Source organism: Eublepharis macularius, chromosome 18 (assembly GCF_028583425.1).
Source record: "Eublepharis macularius isolate TG4126 chromosome 18, MPM_Emac_v1.0, whole genome shotgun sequence".
Taxonomy (NCBI): Eukaryota; Metazoa; Chordata; class Lepidosauria; order Squamata; family Eublepharidae; genus Eublepharis; species Eublepharis macularius.
In genome coordinates, this window is record NC_072807.1 from 40673249 (window position 1) to 40691433 (window position 18185).

The 18185-nt window shown below is 60.6% G+C and overlaps 1 protein-coding gene and 1 long non-coding RNA gene across 3 annotated transcripts; one reads left to right on the plus strand and one right to left on the minus strand.

Moving 5' to 3' along the window:
* Positions 1-2: 2 nt before the first annotated feature.
* PIGB (phosphatidylinositol glycan anchor biosynthesis class B) lies at positions 3-17832 on the minus strand. 2 transcript variants are annotated; one of them, XM_055002954.1, is made up of 12 exons: positions 17536-17832; positions 16476-16611; positions 7751-7868; positions 5044-5148; positions 4754-4884; positions 4167-4307; positions 3839-3890; positions 2626-2837; positions 1958-2022; positions 1408-1621; positions 721-901; positions 3-452 (listed from the first exon to the last, which is right to left on the minus strand). In XM_055002954.1, the coding sequence occupies exons 1-12, from the start codon at positions 17627-17629 to the stop codon at positions 339-341; spliced, it is 1563 nt and encodes a 520-aa protein (XP_054858929.1). In that variant the 5' UTR covers positions 17630-17832; the 3' UTR covers positions 3-338. The 2 variants fall into 2 exon arrangements, with proteins under 2 accessions (XP_054858929.1, XP_054858930.1); XM_055002955.1 differs by lacking the exons at positions 7751-7868; positions 16476-16611 and having other exon boundaries at positions 17536-17615.
* On the plus strand, positions 8418-9556 carry LOC129345728 (uncharacterized). Its single transcript, XR_008598600.1, has 3 exons — positions 8418-8678; positions 8999-9050; positions 9409-9556. It is a non-coding gene; the product is annotated as an uncharacterized LOC129345728 (long non-coding RNA).
* Positions 17833-18185: the final 353 nt, after the last annotated feature.

The window sequence follows — 18185 nt, forward strand, 5'->3', positions numbered from 1 at the left end:
AGTGCTGCAGCGCTTTCTGATCAACCTCCTAACTTGCGTTTGGAATTTCCTGCACATTCGCAAACTGTAGAAGGAAAAAATAAAAGACATGGTTGGCGAAGAGGTGGTGTTTTTTTTAAAAAGAGGTAAAAAGCTCAGGAGGTGCGCAGGACAAACATCTGCTCAGAAAGATGCTGTAGAACAGGCTGCAGTGGCACAAGAAGCCGTGGGCCCCACCAGGCGGGGGAGCAGGGGGAGAGACCCCCCCCCCCCCGAAGCTGGTAAGTGAAGCGCAGGTCTGGCTTGCTTGACAGAGCACAGGGAGATGAGCTGGAGTCGGACCGCTCTCAGGGATGCTTTCAGTGCCTCTCGTAGATGTAAATGGAGCTTCCAATTCGGCCTTGAGGGAAGTGGGTGTGGAAGAATGTGGCCGCTTTGGTGTAGCCGTTTGCCGCTAGGAAGGCAGAGATGTCCTGGGAGACCAAACACATGGTGGGGGGGGGGGAATGGTCAGTGTTTCGAGGGTCAGCTTTGCAGCAATTCCATGCCATTCTTGGCCGGGTGCTCAGGGCAGCGGCCTGCTGCTCTCTTGGAAGAAAGGGCACTGGGGTGCCAAGGGGTGCCCTTCCTGCAGGTATCACGCGTGACCGTTCCTCCTCCAGCTCCCCGTGCCCAAGACCACCTTTAAAACTTTGAGCTACAGAAGGGGCAGGGGGAGGATGTCTTTTAGAGCTCTCTTACCTGCTCCAGCACACTGAAGAAGACCACATGGGTAGGCAGCAAGGTAGTATTAGAAAACTCTGCCGTGAGCCACTTCCGTGGGTCTGCGTAAAAGAGCTCTGCTTCATCCAGGTAATGAGTCTTCCCTGTCAAGTCCGGTGGACACTCCAGAAACCTCAGCGGGAGCGGGCAGTGGAGGTGGCTAGGGCGAGAACAGAGCAGGACTGACCCCGGGAGGGGGGGGGGGAGACCGCGCCTGCGTTCTCTCTTGAAAGTGGGCGTCGCTTCATACCACGGGGGGGGGGAGGACGGGGGACTGCCCCCCACCCCCTGCAGCAGTTCCATAGCAACAGTCCAACTGCTCTGCCCCCCAGCCCCCTCCTCCGCCCTAAACTGTGCCTGGGTGTGCAATGAGGACCTGTGGCTCTGCTTCCAGACCCGGGAGAGGCCTGGTGGGGTCTGCAAAGGACTCAGTCAACCGTCTCTGCCCGAACGGAGCAGGACCGTGGCGCGCTCATTGCCCCTCCTGCCTGCAGCCAGTCCCCATAGGCCTTTTGCCCGTGTGGCTCCTGTGATCCCCAGCCTACCCTTTTGGGTGGACTTAAGGGACCGCCCCCTTCCCTTGGTCGCCAGTCAGAACTTTGCTGGGACCTAGCCTATTGCTTAGTGACCAAATCCCCAAAAGGCGCACCTGAGCCGAGTGCTTACCTGTAGAAGGGCGTGGAGTGGCACGGCATCAGCATCAAGACGGAGGCCGGGGCGGGGCCAGCAGCAGTCTTGCACAATGCTTGCAGGTGACCCATGACATCGAGCGTGCCACGCTGATGGACCAGCCCCGTATAGAGCGCAGGCAGCATGTTTGCGATTAGCAAGAAGGTGCCTGCTGCAGGCCTCCATCTTCTCAGTTGGCGAAGAGAACGTCCTGCATGGAGTCAAGGGAACCATCTGCTCCTCAAACAAGCCCCTGCTAAGATGCCTCCTGGAAGCGTCCCACCTTTCTCGGGGGGGGGGACGGGGACGACTGGCCCGCCTCTTCTAGCCTCAGGGTACCCCCTCCTCCCTCACCTCAGTCTGGAAGTGCCAAGGCGTGGTGCAGGCAGTTTTTGCAGCAAGACAGGTCCCAGAAGTGCCCAGTCTTTTCAGCCTTCTGCTCATTTCCCCCCACTTTGGCCTCAAAGTGGGGGCATACTGGGAGAGCTGAACCCCTTTACCCACTTTGCTAAAGCAAGCTAAAGCAAAGTACACCCAAAGCGCTTACCACAAAATACCATGCAGAACGGCAGCACGGGGTAGAGGAACCTGAATTCTTTGTGGCTCAGCGTGCTGGAACGAGAGGAAACTGGTTACTGGGAGAAGCAGCCACCCAGGTCTCTTACGCATGTCCAGCTGGCAAAGTCCGCGGCTGCCTGCCAAGGATGCCGAGACCGGCCCCTGGCCACCCTCCCTGCCTCCAGTCCCTTCGCAGATAGGGGGGGGGGCTAGTGCCCGCTGCCATTCTCCCAGCCTGCTCAGAGAGCCCTGCAGGCACTTGGGGATCCCAGGGTGGGACGCAACAGGCAGAGACAGACCCAGAACTGTTTCGAATTGTCTGGCATAGCTAAAATGCAGGTGAAGGCAGGAGGGGTGCTTCCTCTTCCTCAGAAAGCACCTTGGGGTGGCCCTGCTGTGCATCAACACTCCCCTTCCTCTGCTGCCTGGAGCTCTTTGAGAGAAGGAAGGGAGCCCACTGCAGTAGCCCTCTCCCCCCCCCCAAAGCCCACCTGGAAGAGGCCCTTGCCCAGCACAGAGAGCAAGCACAAGCACCCCACTGAGGGGGCAGCCTGACTCAGGCCTGGCTAGGACCAAACAACCCCTTCCCAAGACTCTGACGGGGGGGGGGGGGAAGGTGACAAGGTGCCAAGTGCCTCCGCAGGGCAGGAAGCGTACCTGTAAACGGCCACTGTCCAAAGCGCCGCAAGCAGGAATACGCGGTGCTTCTGTGGAGCTTGGCAGCAGCCATGGATGAAGAAGGCGAGATGGGGACCAAGGACAACTGGCAAACCCTGAGTGAAGTACCAGTGCCATGGGTGGGAGCCGTAGAAGGTGGCCAAGTTATGCAGCACGTTAAACTTCAAGAAATTCAGCTGAACCACAACCCACTGCAAGAATGAAACGCAAGTCAAGCTGGACAGCAAGCCACAGAAGAAGGCAGCAAACTGCCCATGGAAAGCGGCATTGCTCTCCCCAATCCATGCCCCCCGCCCCGAACTAACCAAGAACAGGGAGGGGCAAGAAGGGAGCAGCCTCCAGCCCAGGCAGCCTTCATGATGCAGTGTTTAAGAGTCGCAGGACTCTTATCTGGAGAGCCAGGTTTCAGTCCCCCACTCCTCTGAAGCCAGCTGGTGGGTGACCCTGGTTAAATCACAGCTTCTAGGAGCTCTCAGCCCCACCCACCTCACAGGGTGATTGTTGTTGTGGGGATAATAATAACACACTTTGTAAACAGCTTCGTGTGGGGCATTAAGTTGTCCTGAAGGGCAGTATATAAATCAAATGTTATTATTCTGTTGTAACGATAGTCCCATGCTCAGCTGCCTTGGCTGCCAAGTCCCTGTGAGCATTGCTCCTGGTGCTGAATGCCAACATCTCCTCCAAATGTGGCTGTGCCACATTTCCTCTCCGCCCCTGAGCTCTCTCCACACACCGACCTGCAGCATGAGAAAGGGAATGGGCAAGTGCATGCCCGTGCTCCAGGCCCTGAGGACAGGGCTGGCTCTCGGCAGCAAGGCAGCAGGTCTCGGCAGCAAGCATGCCCCCCCCCCCCCCGCCCCACAGCAGAGGCAATGCCTAACCCAGAGCAACCTCTGGGCATGCAAGAGAGGCCAAGGGGTGGCACAGCCTCAGCACCAAGATGGAGGCGGCTGTGGCAGGCCCACCCTTCAGGGCCTCCCAGGCAACTGGCTGCTGTGTGTCTGCCCCATCGTGCTCGGCAGGGCGGAGGAGGGAGATGGGGCTAGCCACTGTCGCCTCACGCAATTCTGACCGCCCATCAAGCTGAGCAATGCTGGAGGGGAAAACATGTTCCTGAGCTGCCTTTGTAAAACATTGCACAGGATAGAACAGGGCCAAGGGGGGAAGCACAGAGCAAAGGGACACTCACCCGGCCAAAGAACACTCGGTCCATTAGTAGAGAGCCTCCTAAACCGATCAGCCTGGGAAGAGGTGAGAAATCAGCTCAGGCAGCAGCTCTTGTGTCCGCCACTGCAGCCCCCCTTGCTGTGCTCACCATCTCCTTTTCCACGTGACAGACTTCTGCCCTGCCCCCTCTCCAGTCCCAATTCATTCCCCGCCTTACTCAAGGCAGCCCGACCCGGCAACAGCGCCCTAAGTGCCCAAGAGCCGATCTGTGCAGCCAGCTGCTTGGTGCTGCTGCCACTTGGCCCACACAGGAACCCATGCTGAGCCAAGGTCAGGAAATGCTCTCTTACCCCACCGGGAGATAGCTGTGCAGGACAAGCTGCTGCTTCTGGGGCTCCTTCCAGAACTGATGGAGCAGCAACGGAGTCCAGGGGATGACAGCGGTTGGACGAATGAAGCATGCCAGAGCAACCAGGGCCAAATACTTCAGCCTGGGGAGAGGAGAATGGGTTAGCTGAGGAAGCGAGAGGCTCCACTTGCGGTAGGTTTCCTCAGGGGCAAATCAGTGGAGCAGGATGGTGTTCCATGGGGCTCCACCACCACAGGAGCATGTGCAGAGGGCTGCAGGTCTCACAGGCTGCTGCTGCTGCTTGAGAGAGCCATTCCAAAAAAAAGGAAGGGAAGGAAAGGCAGGCATTAGCACTGGCCCCAACCTCTGTGCACTCCTCGCCCCTCCCTGAGCGACCCCCCTTCTCCCACCAATTCCAACATCCTGGCCCTGCTCACCCTCTGCTCTAGGGGCAACAACATTCAGCAAAAAGAGGGCTTGAGCGAGGGGGGCAGGCGGATGTGGGCAAACACCCAGCAAGAAAAGGCATCCTGTCCTTCCTCCACTCCCCCCCACCCCACAACTCTTTCACAGAATCGAGCCTCTCACCTGCTCCCCACCTCTGTGCCCTCCACTGGGTAGTAGCAGAGAGCAAAGGTGCTGAGAACAGTTTCCATGGTGTTGGTTAGAGTTCTGGTACAGCAAAACCATGTAAACCAAGAGCACAGCTGGCAGAAGTACTGTAAACGAGAAGTATTGCTGTGGGCAGGGGAATAGAGGCCTGAAGACATTCCCAACCTCATGCCCACACCACCAGCCCCACACAGCAGCTAGCCTGTGCTGCGGCAGAAGGCACAGCCCAAAGCAGGGCCACAAGGCGCAGGCAGGCTGGCACTCACCACCCACTTGGCCGTCTCGCTGTTGTCTAGACGCTTTGCAAAGGAGTACAGTTTCACGTCTGCCAGTGCCGACAGAAGTGCCTGGACAATCCGTGGAAGCCAGATCTGCACAGGGAGGGATGGCAGTGAGGTACCGGCGGCAGATGGGAAAAGTCAAAGGCTTCTGACATCCGATGAGAAAGATGAATGGGAGTTAAAATCACTGATGCCCATTAATGGGGGGGAGAGGGGGTGGGTGGACTGGGGAGGCAACATAGCCTCAGCAACCTATGTGGTGTTATGCCAATATATATTAAAAGCACATGACAATAATCAATACTAGGCCAAGCTCCTGTATTCTCTAGATGAACTTTTAAACTTTGTATGAACTTTCTGTGTATTTTTTCTATGTGTAAGGAAATTCAGCAGGTGGACTCTACCGAGATTGATGTTCCTCTATCAGAGATTCAACCAATGGTGATCGCCCAACTTAACTTTTCTTGACACTTGTCAGAGATTTATAGTTTTCTTTTGCAGTTCTGACTATGACATAATTTTTTAACTAATTGGAAGGCTGTACTATGAAATTATGAATATTCAGTGAAGTGTCAAACCAATCATTTGTTTGTGCTATCATGTGAATAGACCTTAAATATTTGCATATGATTAGGTATATAATTATAATAACATTATAATAATAACATTCGATTTATATACCGCCCTTCAGGACAACTTAATGCCCACTCAGAGCAGTTTACAAAGTGTTATTATTACCCCACAACAATCACCCTGTGAGGTGGGTGGGGCTAAGAGAGCTCAAGAGAACTGTGACTCGCCCAAGGTCACCCAGCTGGCTTTGTGGAGGAGTGGGGAATCAAACCCGGCTTTCCAGATTAGAGTCCCGTGCTCTTAACCACTACACCATACTGGCTCTCCAGTTTGTGCAAACACAGAAAGAATAAGCAGGGTACTGATGGAAGAGATCTCTTGGGAGAATCTAGGTGAGAACCTATCTCTACCTATGTATTTCATAGAAACTTTGAGCATGTTAAACTTAGGATTTATTAAGAAATGTTAGTGAACTTATTTCTTATTGCCTTTCTATGTTCTGTTGTTATAGGATTCATATTAATAGCCATTTATATTTTGATTACTTGCTTCATTAAAAAAACTAGGGTGTATTTTTAATAAAGTGAAATAAACTCTAGACAGGTCTCTATGTGTTTGATAAGGAGTTGCAAAGCAATATTGAACCCTATATAAATACATGTACTGATAAACAGCTGGTTCAAAGAACTTATCTGTTTGACAGGTCTAAAGACTAACTGCTTTCGGCTTCCCGGGAGAGAGAGACGTCTTTCTCCTGGCTAGTTGAAGCTTAGTTTTAGACACGGGCAACTGTCTCGTTACAGTGGTTTTTAAAATGACATGTAACAAACGTTACGAAGCAAGCTGCTGCAGCATAATGGTTAAGTGGTTATGCCGCGAATCCGCACTCTGCTGGTTTGATTCCTACTCCTGCCCTGAGCTCAGCAGATGGCCTTGAGCAAACCATTCCTCTCAGCCCAGTTCCCCAGCTGTAGTGGGGGGAATAAAGAGATTCACAGTGGCTCGGCTGGAGGGTCCAAGTCCAGCACTCTTGACCACTGCATCACACCGGCAAATGGGCAGAAGCCCAGCTCCCAGAACACAGCCCGGTATCTTCTGCTCAGAAAGCGGAGAGAGACTCGCCACCGACAGCCTTTTGCGAGCCATGCAAGGCAAGACTCGCCTGCCTTTTGTCTTGGCCGAGTCATGCACAGCTACAGCTCTCCTGCCCTGGCTGGCATTCTGCTCTGTTTCATTCATACACACAACTGGCTGCTTAATATAAGAATATGGCTTCTGATCTGAGGGTGGGCACTTCCTGTCCCCTCCCCTGCCTCACATTCCTCCTCCCCGAGTCCTTCTGGCCAGCTTGTTGAGGAAATGTTTCCAAAGCCTTTAGACATCATGGGTGGCAGAGGGGCAGCTCTGAAACCCAGAGGGATTTCTTCCCAGGAAGCCTGGAGAGCCCTGCCACTCTCTGAATTGGTTGGTGGCGGAAGCTGTTCTTACTGGGCCGTCTGGGTACAGATTTAGGGTCAGGAGCAAGTAAGTTTACCCCTCATCCATTTATCAAGTGAGTCTCTCCCTGCCATTCCAGGTGCAATGACGACAATTTTCCAAAGCCCCACCCCTGGAGAAGTATTACAGGTCTCCTTGTCCTGTTGAATGCAGCATTCTTGGCTCCAAGCACATTCCTCGCTGAGGTCAGAAACCCAGAACACAAACCCAAAGCTCTTGTGACCCTCCCTTGACCAACGAAGCCCAAACAGGAGCTGCATAAGAAGTTTTCCTTCTCACGCCAGCTCAACCACAAGTGATGCTGCCCTGACAGAGGGAAGAGAAGCAGTGCGCGGAGAACAGAATCTGCAGCCGCTGGGCCATGGAAGAAAATGACTGGAACAGGGCCTGCTGTGGATGCTCCGAGACAGGCCCAAAGTCCACCAGCCAGAAGGTGCTTCTTCCATGCCTCCCAAGGGAATGGTGGTTTTCTCCCCTTTCCTTTTAAAAGCAGGAAATAACCCCAACAACTCTGGCCATCTGCAGGCAGCCAGAACACACTGTCAAATGGAATCAAATTTGTCACAGCTGAACAATGAAACAATAAATGGCAGTAGGGGAATGCGGGTGAGCCTGCACTTACCAGCCACTGAACATCGTCCTTGGAAAACAGATGCAACACTTTATATATGCCAGCAAAGAAGAGAGGGAAGAGAGAACTCCGCAGACCTTCTGTCCACTCCCAGGTCAAATAGCCATAATTAGCGGCATTAAGGACATTGTAAAGCACAGAAGTGCAGCATGACTTTGTGCGCAAGGCTGGCCTCCAGCAAAACGCCCCCCAAATTTCATTCACAAAATATTTCAGGCAATGCCTCCCCCCCGCACTTGAGGAAGCCAAGGCCTGCAGGCCCAGACCCAACCCCATTTCCGGGGCCAGGCAGCAGCTGCCCATCCCAGGGAAGAATCTCTGTCCTGACCAGACATTAGTCAACCTTTCCCTAACCCTGACAGGAGGAAAATGCTCCATATTTGAATAAAACTATGGGCAGCCCAATCCTAAGAAGGGCACGGAAAGTGAACAGGAACCGAACTAAGGCTTGCGAGGGCGCATCTAGCCCGTACGCCCGCGTAAGTGGCCTTCCGCCCGCGCTGGGACGCGGCGCTGGCCCGCCGGCGGGCCAGCACCGGTGCAAGCCACAGGCGCCCGGGCGGCGGCGCAGAAGTGGCGTAGAGCCCTACGCCGACGCAGGGGGGGGCGGGGAGCAAGGCGGGGTCGGAGTTAGTCCGCTCCCTAAGCTCCTCCAGAAGCGGGAACGCCCACAGCGGCGCAAAAAAGCTACGCCACGGAAAAAGAAGGCGTAGCCCATAGGCGTCCATGGAACGGCGAAAAATCAGCCCCCTCTCTGAGCGCCTCGCCCCGCCCCTATGGCCCGAAGGAGCATAGGATGAGAACTATCCCGGGGACCAATCAGCGTGCGCGCCCGGCATGGACGAGCCCCCCTCTCTGCACCCAATCACCTGCGACCGCGTCCTACAAAACATCCGGCCAGCACCGCCCAAACCCCCAGGTAAGTGAGCACTCGGCCGGAGGCTCTGCCCGTCTGCTGAGTGGCATTGCCCCTTTGAAAACCGAAACGGGCTGAGGGCATTCACATTGGCAGGCGCAGAATGCACTCAGGGGACTTTGCGAAAAACTGGGGGAACTTCGCATAAAGGGGAAGAGGTGCCTAACTGCCTAACTCTCTTTCTACCGTGATAGAAAGAATGACTCCACAGCTAACTGATGCATGCTAGTTGCTTCTAACTAAGCACAAACAAACTAACCCTTCCGTGGCAGAAGGGAATGACACTTTGCAAATTAACCGCATGCTCTCCCGTTTCCTTGCAGGTGCCCTGACTCTTGCGCTCCCACCTGGTGATGACCGACAGAGCGCTGACAGGTAAGGAGGAGGTGGGGGGGCATTCCGCAGATTAGTGCAAACCGCCCATTCACCTGAACCCACCCGCTCACTTGCCGCTTTGGGTGAGGCCCAGCAGGGGTGGGGGGCAACCATGCCCGCCCCTGGCTGCCTCAGAGGCAGGCGCCTCGAAAACCACATGTGGCCAGGTGTTTGTTGTGACCAGCTCATTCTCTCCCTTAAAGGTAAAGGCTTGCCAAGGCCGAGTGCATCCTCACCAGACCGTCATGCATCAGCTGCTGCCCTCGACCATGTGCAACCCCCCCTCGGATGGCGGAGTGTGGGGCTTGCCTTGCCAGTGGAACGAGGCAAAGCCCACACGTGTCTTTTTCCCCCACAGGCACGTCCAGGGCATGGCTGCTCCCCCGCGCCCCGCCCTCCCCAAACATCTCTGACGGACGGTTGGCTGCAGCCCAGGAAGCACCGTCGCGCCGCGGCCTGCATCCCAGCCCCGCCCCTCCGAGCGGGAAGGAGGGCTGTGTGGAATGCTCCGGCTCCCTCGCCAGCCTAAACGCAAGCCCGCTCTTTCCAGTGCAATAAAACGAGATGTACAACAACTGTTTTCTGTGTCTGCGAGTCTGACTTCGTCCTCCGCCCCTCCCCCAACACTCCCGTCACATCTCCCCACCTGCACATTGCCACAAATGTATCCGACACACCCCGTCTTGCCTCCCCGCCCCCTCCCTCCTCCTCCCCCCCTCCTCCTCTGTATTTGACCAGTGTCTGTACCACCCATCTGCTGAAGAGAACTTGATTCTCAGAAGCCTATGCCACAATAAAATTGGATAGTTTTAAAGGTGCTATGGGACCCTTTTTGAATTCGCTACCACAGGCTAACACGGCTAACTCCCCTGCATCTATGGCCAGGTAGAGGGTTGGGGCGGGGCATGTGAGCGGGGAGGGGGATCAATCCCCGGTGGGGAGAATAGCTGGCACCCGATAAGCAAGGGAGAGGGTGGTGCGAGCTGCCGCTGCAAGGGAGCGGGAGATGGCAGGGGAAACGGTCCACTCGCGGGAATCCTAGCCCCCACCAATGGAGAATCCAGGGTGGTGGCAGGCGGATGCCATATCCCGGGCAGGAGGTCTCGCGCGCCTGGGGAGGGTCGCCCCCATCGCAGCCGCAGCCCCAGCAACACAGTCCCATGAGCGGCCGCCTCCCAGAGTGGGTCCAGCCCCTCGGGCGTCTGCAGCAGCCCCATTGGTCATTCCACCCCAGGGCGTCCTGCCTCGCATCCAATCCCGTGGAGCAGTTGCCAGCCTCCCACGCCAACAGGCCATGGTTGTTGGGAGGGGTGGGGTGTGTCCGAGGCTGCGCGTGGCTCCGCCCTGGCTCGGCGCCGTCTCCTGCGTTCAGCAATTGTGGCCACTCGCGTTGCCCTGCCGGGGGGGGGAACCACTCCGAGGCTGCCAGCCCCGCCAATCCTGCAGGGAAGGCCGCTGGCCCCGCCCACAGGGGCAGTGGAAGAGCGCATCAGCTGCGCAAAGTGGCTAAAATGCGGGAGCCCGAGGCCTCCCGGCTGGCTGCCACAGCGTGCCCCTTCCCCGGCCGGGCCATGCAGGCTGGGTGGCCACCCCAGGCCCGGGAGGGCCCCCTGATGGCAGGTTGCGTGACTGCCCCAGCTCAGGGCGGCATGCCAGGCAGGGCAGGTGCGTTAGGGCAATATGGAAGACATGCCAGAGCGGCCCCTGGCCAGTCCTTGTGCATCCTAAGCCCCCCCCCCTTGGAAGGGATGCGCTGTCACCGCGGGCCTGGTCATGCACTCATGGTGCCAGGGCAGGATATGGCTGGCAGTTCACCAAACTATCGCAGGCAGACACGGGTCCATGTGTAGATGAGCTTTATTCCCAGTCCCACGGCGCAACGTACAGCCAGGCCCAAGGGTTCACGTCCCGCAAGGATGCACTTGAGCAGCACAGCATCCCCGCAAGGGAAGAGGGCCCTGGGGCCATAGGAAGCCAACCACCACGGCCCCCTCCCCTCCAACCCACAGGTCTGAGACGGGGGGGGGGGGCCTGTGCTGAACCTATCCATGAACTATGCAGCTGCCAGACAGAAGATAGGGAATTGTTACATCTCAGACCCTCCAAGGTCATGCCGGCGGGCGGTGTAGTTCGGTGGGCAGCACAGAAACACTATACCCACAGCGGTCCCGGCTGCATGGAGGGCGACGGGTGGCGGGAGCAGTGGGCGGCCAGGCTCGGGGCCCAGCTCATTGCCAAGGCTGCCGGGAATGACCTCCTGGCAGATGAGGGTGCAATGACTGCACGGCCAGTTTACCTGGAGGAGCTCTTCCCTGGCCGTGCGGAGGAGGCCCACCTCATACGAGCGTGGCTAGACACGGCGCTGTGCGAGGTGGAGCATGACCTCCTGGAAGAGGAGGTGGCTGCGGGCCCCGCGCGCAGTAAGTCAGGGTCCTCGGCGCCATCCAGGGAGCCTCCTCCGCTGCCACAGAGGGCAGGCCATAAGGGCCCGGAGGCGTCCCAGCCACTTCCGTCGAGGCGCAGGTTGCAGGTGCTTGCAGCAGATGCCGGGCTGCCACCAACGGGTGCCCCCCCTCCCTCTCTCCCCCCTCTGCAGGGACCATCAATGACAGGTGGATGGCTGCCATGGACCGGGTTCACGGGGCATTCCAGCAGGCGCGGGCAGCGGCACCATGTGAGTCTCGCCAACAGGAGGGGCACGGGCATGTGGGGTGGGGCGGCCTGCGGCCGCGACAACAACCCCAGAGCCCACAGGGGCCCTGACGCTCCCATCCCCCACCTCTTGCCCCCACAGCGGCGCCCGCCCGGAGCCCCTCGCCAGATGAGGAGGAACTTGGGAGGGGCTTCACCGCCTGGTCTCCACCCCGCTACCCGCCACCCGCTGAAGACCCAGAGGGTGACCCAGTGGAGGGGCCTGGCAGGAAGCGGCCGAAGCTGGAGCCCGTCCCCGCAGACGGCCGGGCAGCTGCCGATATGCCATCCCAGGCACAGGCATCTTGGACCCCAGCCGGGCCCCTGCTCTGTAACGGGGATGCCGTGGCGGGGTCGCTGGCCTCCCCCTGCTCCGATGCGCTACCTAGCCCTCACCCTCCTGGCTGCTGAGGCCGGGGTTCTGGGTTGGCAAGCTGCTCTCTGGGCGCCTGATGCGGCCCTGGAATCGATTGGGAATAAAGCCAAGTTCATTAACCGCTTTTCCCGTGCAGCCCGTCCATGGGGGGCGGTGGCTGCTGGCCGGGGCGGCTTTCCCATGCTCTCTACATGCAGGGGTTGAGGGAGCGGGGACTCGGAGGGGCCGCCTGGGACACCATAGGGGCGTAAAGGGCGAGTGTTTGGCCGGCCGAGCCCCCCATGGCCAGGCATGGCCCTCAGCGCGCAGCATGCCACAGGTGCTCCGCGACCCTGTCTCGCACAGCTCGGTCATGCTCCTGGGGCTCTGCCGGGGCGTCAGGAGAAAGGCGACCGGCGGGCGGCAGCCAGGGGTCCTCGCCTGGGCCCTCTGTGGCTGGCAAGGGGAGCTGCTGGCGCACGGCAATATTGTGCAGCATGACACAGGCAGCCACGAGCTTGGCGACGGTGAACGGCTGCATGGCCAGGCGGCCGCCCGTGTGATGGAGGCATCTGAAGCGCATTTTCAGCTGACCGAAAGCACGTTCGATCACCATCCTCGTGCGCCGGTGGGCCTGGTTGTAGTTGGCTCTGTCGGCGGGCTCATCCGCAGGGTATGGCGTCAGGAGGTAAGGCAGCAATGGATAGCCACGGTCACCTGCAAGGGGAGGCGGAGTTAGGATCTCCCTTCCCATCCCCGTCCCCTCACAGCTCCCCCACCAACTCCTGACCTAGGAGCCAGCCTCTCCCCTCAGGCCATGATGACAGGAGCCTGTTCAGGCCGGAGGTGGTGAAGATCTGTGCGTCGTGGACGCTTCCCGGGAACTTGGCAACGAGGTCCGTGAAGATCCCCTGGTGGTCACAGGCTGCCTGGACATTGATACTGTAGAACCGGTGCCGATTCCTGTAGACCTGCGGCTCCTCTCTGGGAGCGCATATGGCCACATGCGTGCAGTCGACTGCTCCAATCACATTGGGGAAGCCTGCAAAGGAGGAGAAGCCAGCCCGGATGGGTGCCAACTCTGCCTCCGAGGTGGGAAAGTGGATGTGCTCGCGGATCCGACCAACTAGGGCGTCCAGGAAGGCATGCAGGCAGCGGCTGGCGGATGACTGGGAGACCTCCAAGGCCTCAGCCATGACTCCCTGGAAGGAGCCGGTCGCAAGGTAGCGGAGGGACAGCAGGACCCTCTGGAGGACGGGGATGCCCCGGGGAGCCGCAGCTTGCCCCTGAAGGGCGGGCGCGAGCTCCTCGCACAGAGCCTGTATGGCTGCCCTGTCCAGGCGGAAGCGGTCCAGGCAAGTCATGTCGCCCAGGAGCAGGGATGGCACCCTGGCCTGGAACCGGCGGCGGCGTCTGAGGCGGCGCCGCCTGAGGGCCGCTCGGACAAACACGGCTGGCAGGAGGTGGCTGGTCCGGATGGCTGGGAGCCGCGGCGGCAGTGGCGGGCACCAGGCGGGGATGATCAAGGTCCTGCCTGGAAGGAACGCAGGTTGAGTTTCAGCACCCTGAACCCCCCCCCCCCCACGCACAGCAGCAGGCCTACCGGTCTCAGCGGCCCGTTGCAAGTGGTGCTCAGGAGCAGGTCCTCTGTCCGCTGCATGGGCCGTCCCAGCCACCCTTCCCGGTCCTGCACCCCCTGTGCCCTCCTCCATCTTGCCGAGGGGATGGGTGAGCACATGACTAGGTGGCTGGTTCCCACCACTTATCTCGGGGACCGGACATTCCAGCGGGCACTACCCCCATGTCTGCTGAGAGCACTAGTGGCGGCGGAAGCCAGCGCCAGGCAAACTGGACAGAGGCCGAGAGAGTGCTGCTTTTTGGGCTCGTGGTGGAGAATGCGGAGGTCGCCCTGAGCACGCACAGGGGCGCCTCGTCCCGGTCTCGACGACGGGCATTCTGGCAGATGGCAGCTGACAGGGTCTCGGCTGTGGGCAACGCGCCCCGCACTGCTCACTCGGCAATGAAGCGCTGGAATGATTCTTTCGGGCCCGCGCGCAAACGAGTGCGCCTCCTCATGTCTCAGGGGGTTCCTTATGAGCGGGCCCTTGACGAGGGGCTCCCAGGCCCAGAGGCGGTCATGCGAGCGGTCATCCCGGAGGCGGTGGTGGGCGGCCTGGGCGTTGAGGTCCTGCCCGGTTAGTATTTGTGGATTCAGGGAGGCGAGGGGGGGGACGTATGGATCGTGGCACATGTGTGACAGGGCCTCTCCCGTGAGTAGGCACGGCCCCTGAGGGTCCAGACCCAAGCCAGGCGGAGGCAGAGGCGGCGGAGTCTGTGCCCCCCCTGGCAGAGAGCGGGGCCCAGGAACAGGCAGCCCTTCCACCGCCACAGCAAGCCCCTGCTGCCAGCGACGAGGAGCCTCAACCGGGCCCGTCGGGGGGCATGGATCCGGAGCACGGTATGTATCTGTGGCCCTGCTGCTGGTGGGGCCAGGGACCGGCTCGGCCGCCGGCCTCGGCCACACATCCAAGGCCACTCATGGCGCCGACCGGTCTCAAGACGAGGGGTTGCGGCCGCAGTTGGAATGGGTGTGCTTGGCCCGGCTCGGTGGCCTGTGGCAGCCCATGTTGGGCCGCTGCTCTTCCCTCCCTGGGGCCTCTTCCCACCCATGTCTCGCTCCAGCAGGGACCATGCGCCTGGAGATAGGCGGGGAGGTGATTGCCCAGCTGCGTGAGCTGCCACCCTCCCGGAGGACCTCTGCTGCCGGAGCGGCTCTCCTGCAGTCGCTCGGCTTCCCTGTGTCGGTGGAGGGTGAAGGTGGCCCTGGGACTCCGCCGGTTCAGGACACCTCATCGACAGAGCCGCTCGAGGAGCTGTCCCAGCCTGCAGCACCATCCCCTCCAGCCCCCCCGCCCCCGGGTGCCATGGGCCGTGTGCGGGAAGGACCTGGCTCCGCCTCTGAGGGGGAGGGGCCCATGGAGGGGATCCTTCCAGGCGCACGGGCTCGCGGCCCCCGCCCTGCCCAGCGGCTTCCCCCGACACTAGCCGCAATGTGGGCGGCGATCGAGAGGGAGCGGCTAGAGGTGCACGCTGCATGGGAGGAGGCGAACAACCGCGGCCGGGAGTTCATGGCTGCGGTACTGGAAGTGGGGGAAGGGGTCCGTGCCTCTCAAGTCCGTGCCGAAGCCCTGCTCGGGCGGCTCGTCGCCATCCTCGATCCTCCGGCCCCACCCGCTGCAGCAGCTCCACCCGCCCCAGAGGCACCCCTCCCTCGGGCCCAGTTGCGTGCGAGAGGCCGGGCCCGTGGACGGCCAAGGGGGTCCGGCCGCCGGCCTCGCCGGTGACCGCCGCTGCCGCCTTGGGGGTGGGGTGGGGTGTTTTGCTGCACAGACGGCTCTCCTACACGCCTCCCCTTCCTCACGTCTGCTGGGGGAGGTGGGATGATATAATAATAAAGGCTGATTTCTGTGCAATGGGTGTCTGTGTTCTTTGCCTTGGGATGGGGACGAGGGGGCAGGCCCGCTGTGTCTGCCTCTTGGTGGCGGCCTCAGGCCAGCCCTCCCCTTCGGCGCCACTGGGGGGCTGTCCCCTGCTGCCAGAGACTGGCTGCTGCCCTGGATTCCTCATGGCAGGGCGCCTGCCAGTCCCATGCCAACCTCTCTGGACGCGGCTGCCAGGGACTTGGTGCTACATTGGGCAAACGGGGGAAAGGCTTCTCAGACTACGCCCACCCCTCTCCTTCCCGACTGCGAGCCCCGCCCGACACACGAGCCGAGGCAGTCTGCCAGCATGGGCGCGGTTTGCCTGCTGCTCTGGGGCCTGGCCGGGATCGCGTGCTGCCCATAGGCTGCGCCTTTCCTGGCCCCTCCCCCTGACGCTTGTCAGGAACAGCGCCCTTTGGCTGCGCCTGGCGGCGGCCGTAGATCAGACCCGCCCACAACACTTTCTGGTTCTCCAAAATTGCATCTCTGCGCCGCTGCAGGCGCCGCTGCGGCCACACTTTGCTGGCACAGGATCCGGCCCGGCGGCGCCGCCACACCACCAGTGCAGCCGCGTCGGCGTTGGGGCCGGCCATAGGATTGCGCTGTTAGTCTGTGTTCATGCACTGCAGGTGCTTAAACAACTGACGGTGATGAAAGCAACAGAGAACCCCCCAGTCTCCCAAGTCAGAACTCCACGGCTGGGGCTGAACAAAACCAACCTGGTGGACGGAGGTATATTCTAGGTTGGGACTATGCCCCAGTGCAGTCCAGGAGTTTACACGGAAGTAAGTCCAGTTCCAGGGGGGCTTGCTTCTGAGGGAGATCGCGCGGATTGCTCTACACCCCCACTAGAAAATGCCCACCAGTTATATCCATTAATAAATACGAAAAGGATATTTAAAAACCAGACGATGGGCAACCTCAAGTGACTGCCAGTACTCATCTGGGACAAAGCTGGTCTGGACTAAGAGGCAGTTCAGTAGCCTCACGATGACGGTGAACAAGACCAGGCCGAGGCTCTCCCCAAGAACCGCTGCAAGAAGGGAAAACAGCTCAGTGGCCATCCCTGGTCATTCCGTGCTGCTGGCTGCATCGACCGAGTGGTTCCCTCACATTCCTGACACTCAAGGAGGCCTTTAGAGGACAGACTTCAGGAAAACAGCCCTGCTGGGATGACCCAAGTCAGCCACAGCCACGCGTGCAGCGGGAGCACGGATCTGCAAGAGGCGTGCCAGCGCTCCAGCATCAAAAGCCCTTCCTCCTGAAATCGTAGAGCCCCGTAGCACCTTGAAAACTAACCCACTTTACTGGAGCATAAGCTTTCGAGAACCACAGCTCTCTTCATCACGTGCATCTGACCAAGAGATTCTCCAAAGCTTACCCTCCAGTAAAGTGGGTTAGTCTTCAAGGTGCTACGGGGCTCTTTACTATTTTGCTATTACAAAATAGCCCCGCCTCCCCAAAACGGCCAGCCTGCCCAAGGACGGCGGGGAAGGCTCCTGCGCAGCCCCTCCCAGGGAAGCAACACTCGGGCGGGGAGAGCTCCCCTTCCCCTCCCCCCCGGTGTCGCTCGGAGCTTCGTGCAGGGGCGGGAGGGGAGCGCCGTCCAGGGCCATCCCTGGTCATCCCCCCCCTCCGCAGCACGTGGCAGTAGCCCCGCCCGGGCCCTCTCCCACGCGCCCCCCCCCGGCTGGGTCCACCAAGCCGCCCCCCCCCCCGCTGGAGCGGAAGAGCCGGAACCGGGCTCCGCTGGCGCGGGGGGAGGGGAGCCCTCCCTCTTGACCGCCCTCGTCCCCCGAGGGGCCCTGCCAGGCGGGCCGCTCTTGTTCTCCCCTTGCCGGACCCGGCCTCGGAGGGCTCTCCTGGTAGAGGGCGGCTGCGCGGGGAGGCTCGCCCCTTCCCCGGCGACATCCCGCGGCAGGGAGTTCCCTCGGCCCCTCCCGCGCCCCGCGCTCACCCGCGCCGCGCCCCGGGGCGTCCTCGGGGGCGGCTCTCTGGGGCTCCGGCTTCGCCTTCCGCAGGCGCACGGGGGGACCCGGCCCGGTCTCCATGGCGCCCTTTCTCGGCCCGTCCGTGAGGCTCTCCCAAGCGCCCTCCTGACCGGCCACGGCTCCGCCGGCCTAACCCGCAGGGCCGTCGTGGGCCTCAGCCGGTCCTCTCACGGCGGAGTCACGCTTCCAGCCACGCCGTTTGACTCCTCCGGGCCGCCGTCACCAAAATGCGGCGCCCGGGCACCAGGAAGTCCCGCCTCCGAGCGACGGAAGCGTGCGCAGTAGAGGGCGGGCGGGAGCGCGTGCGCAGTGAGTCCCGGGCGCAGGCGAGAGCTCGGGATGCTGCGGCGGGGGCCGAGCGCGGCGCTGATGGCGGCGGCGGTGGGCGTGGCCAGCGGCCTCTACATCTACCGGCCGCTCCTGCAGCGGCACCGGAAGCAGCTGGAGGCGGAGGCGCGGGCGGACGGCCCCGGGGCGGAGGCGCGGCCAGCGGCGGGCGCGACAAAGGGCGAGGCTTAGGGCCCCGGCAGGGCGCCTCGACTCGGCCGGAAGCCGGACAACCGCCCCTGATGGGCCCGGCCGCCCACGACTCGAGCGCCGAAGCGGGATGTGGAGC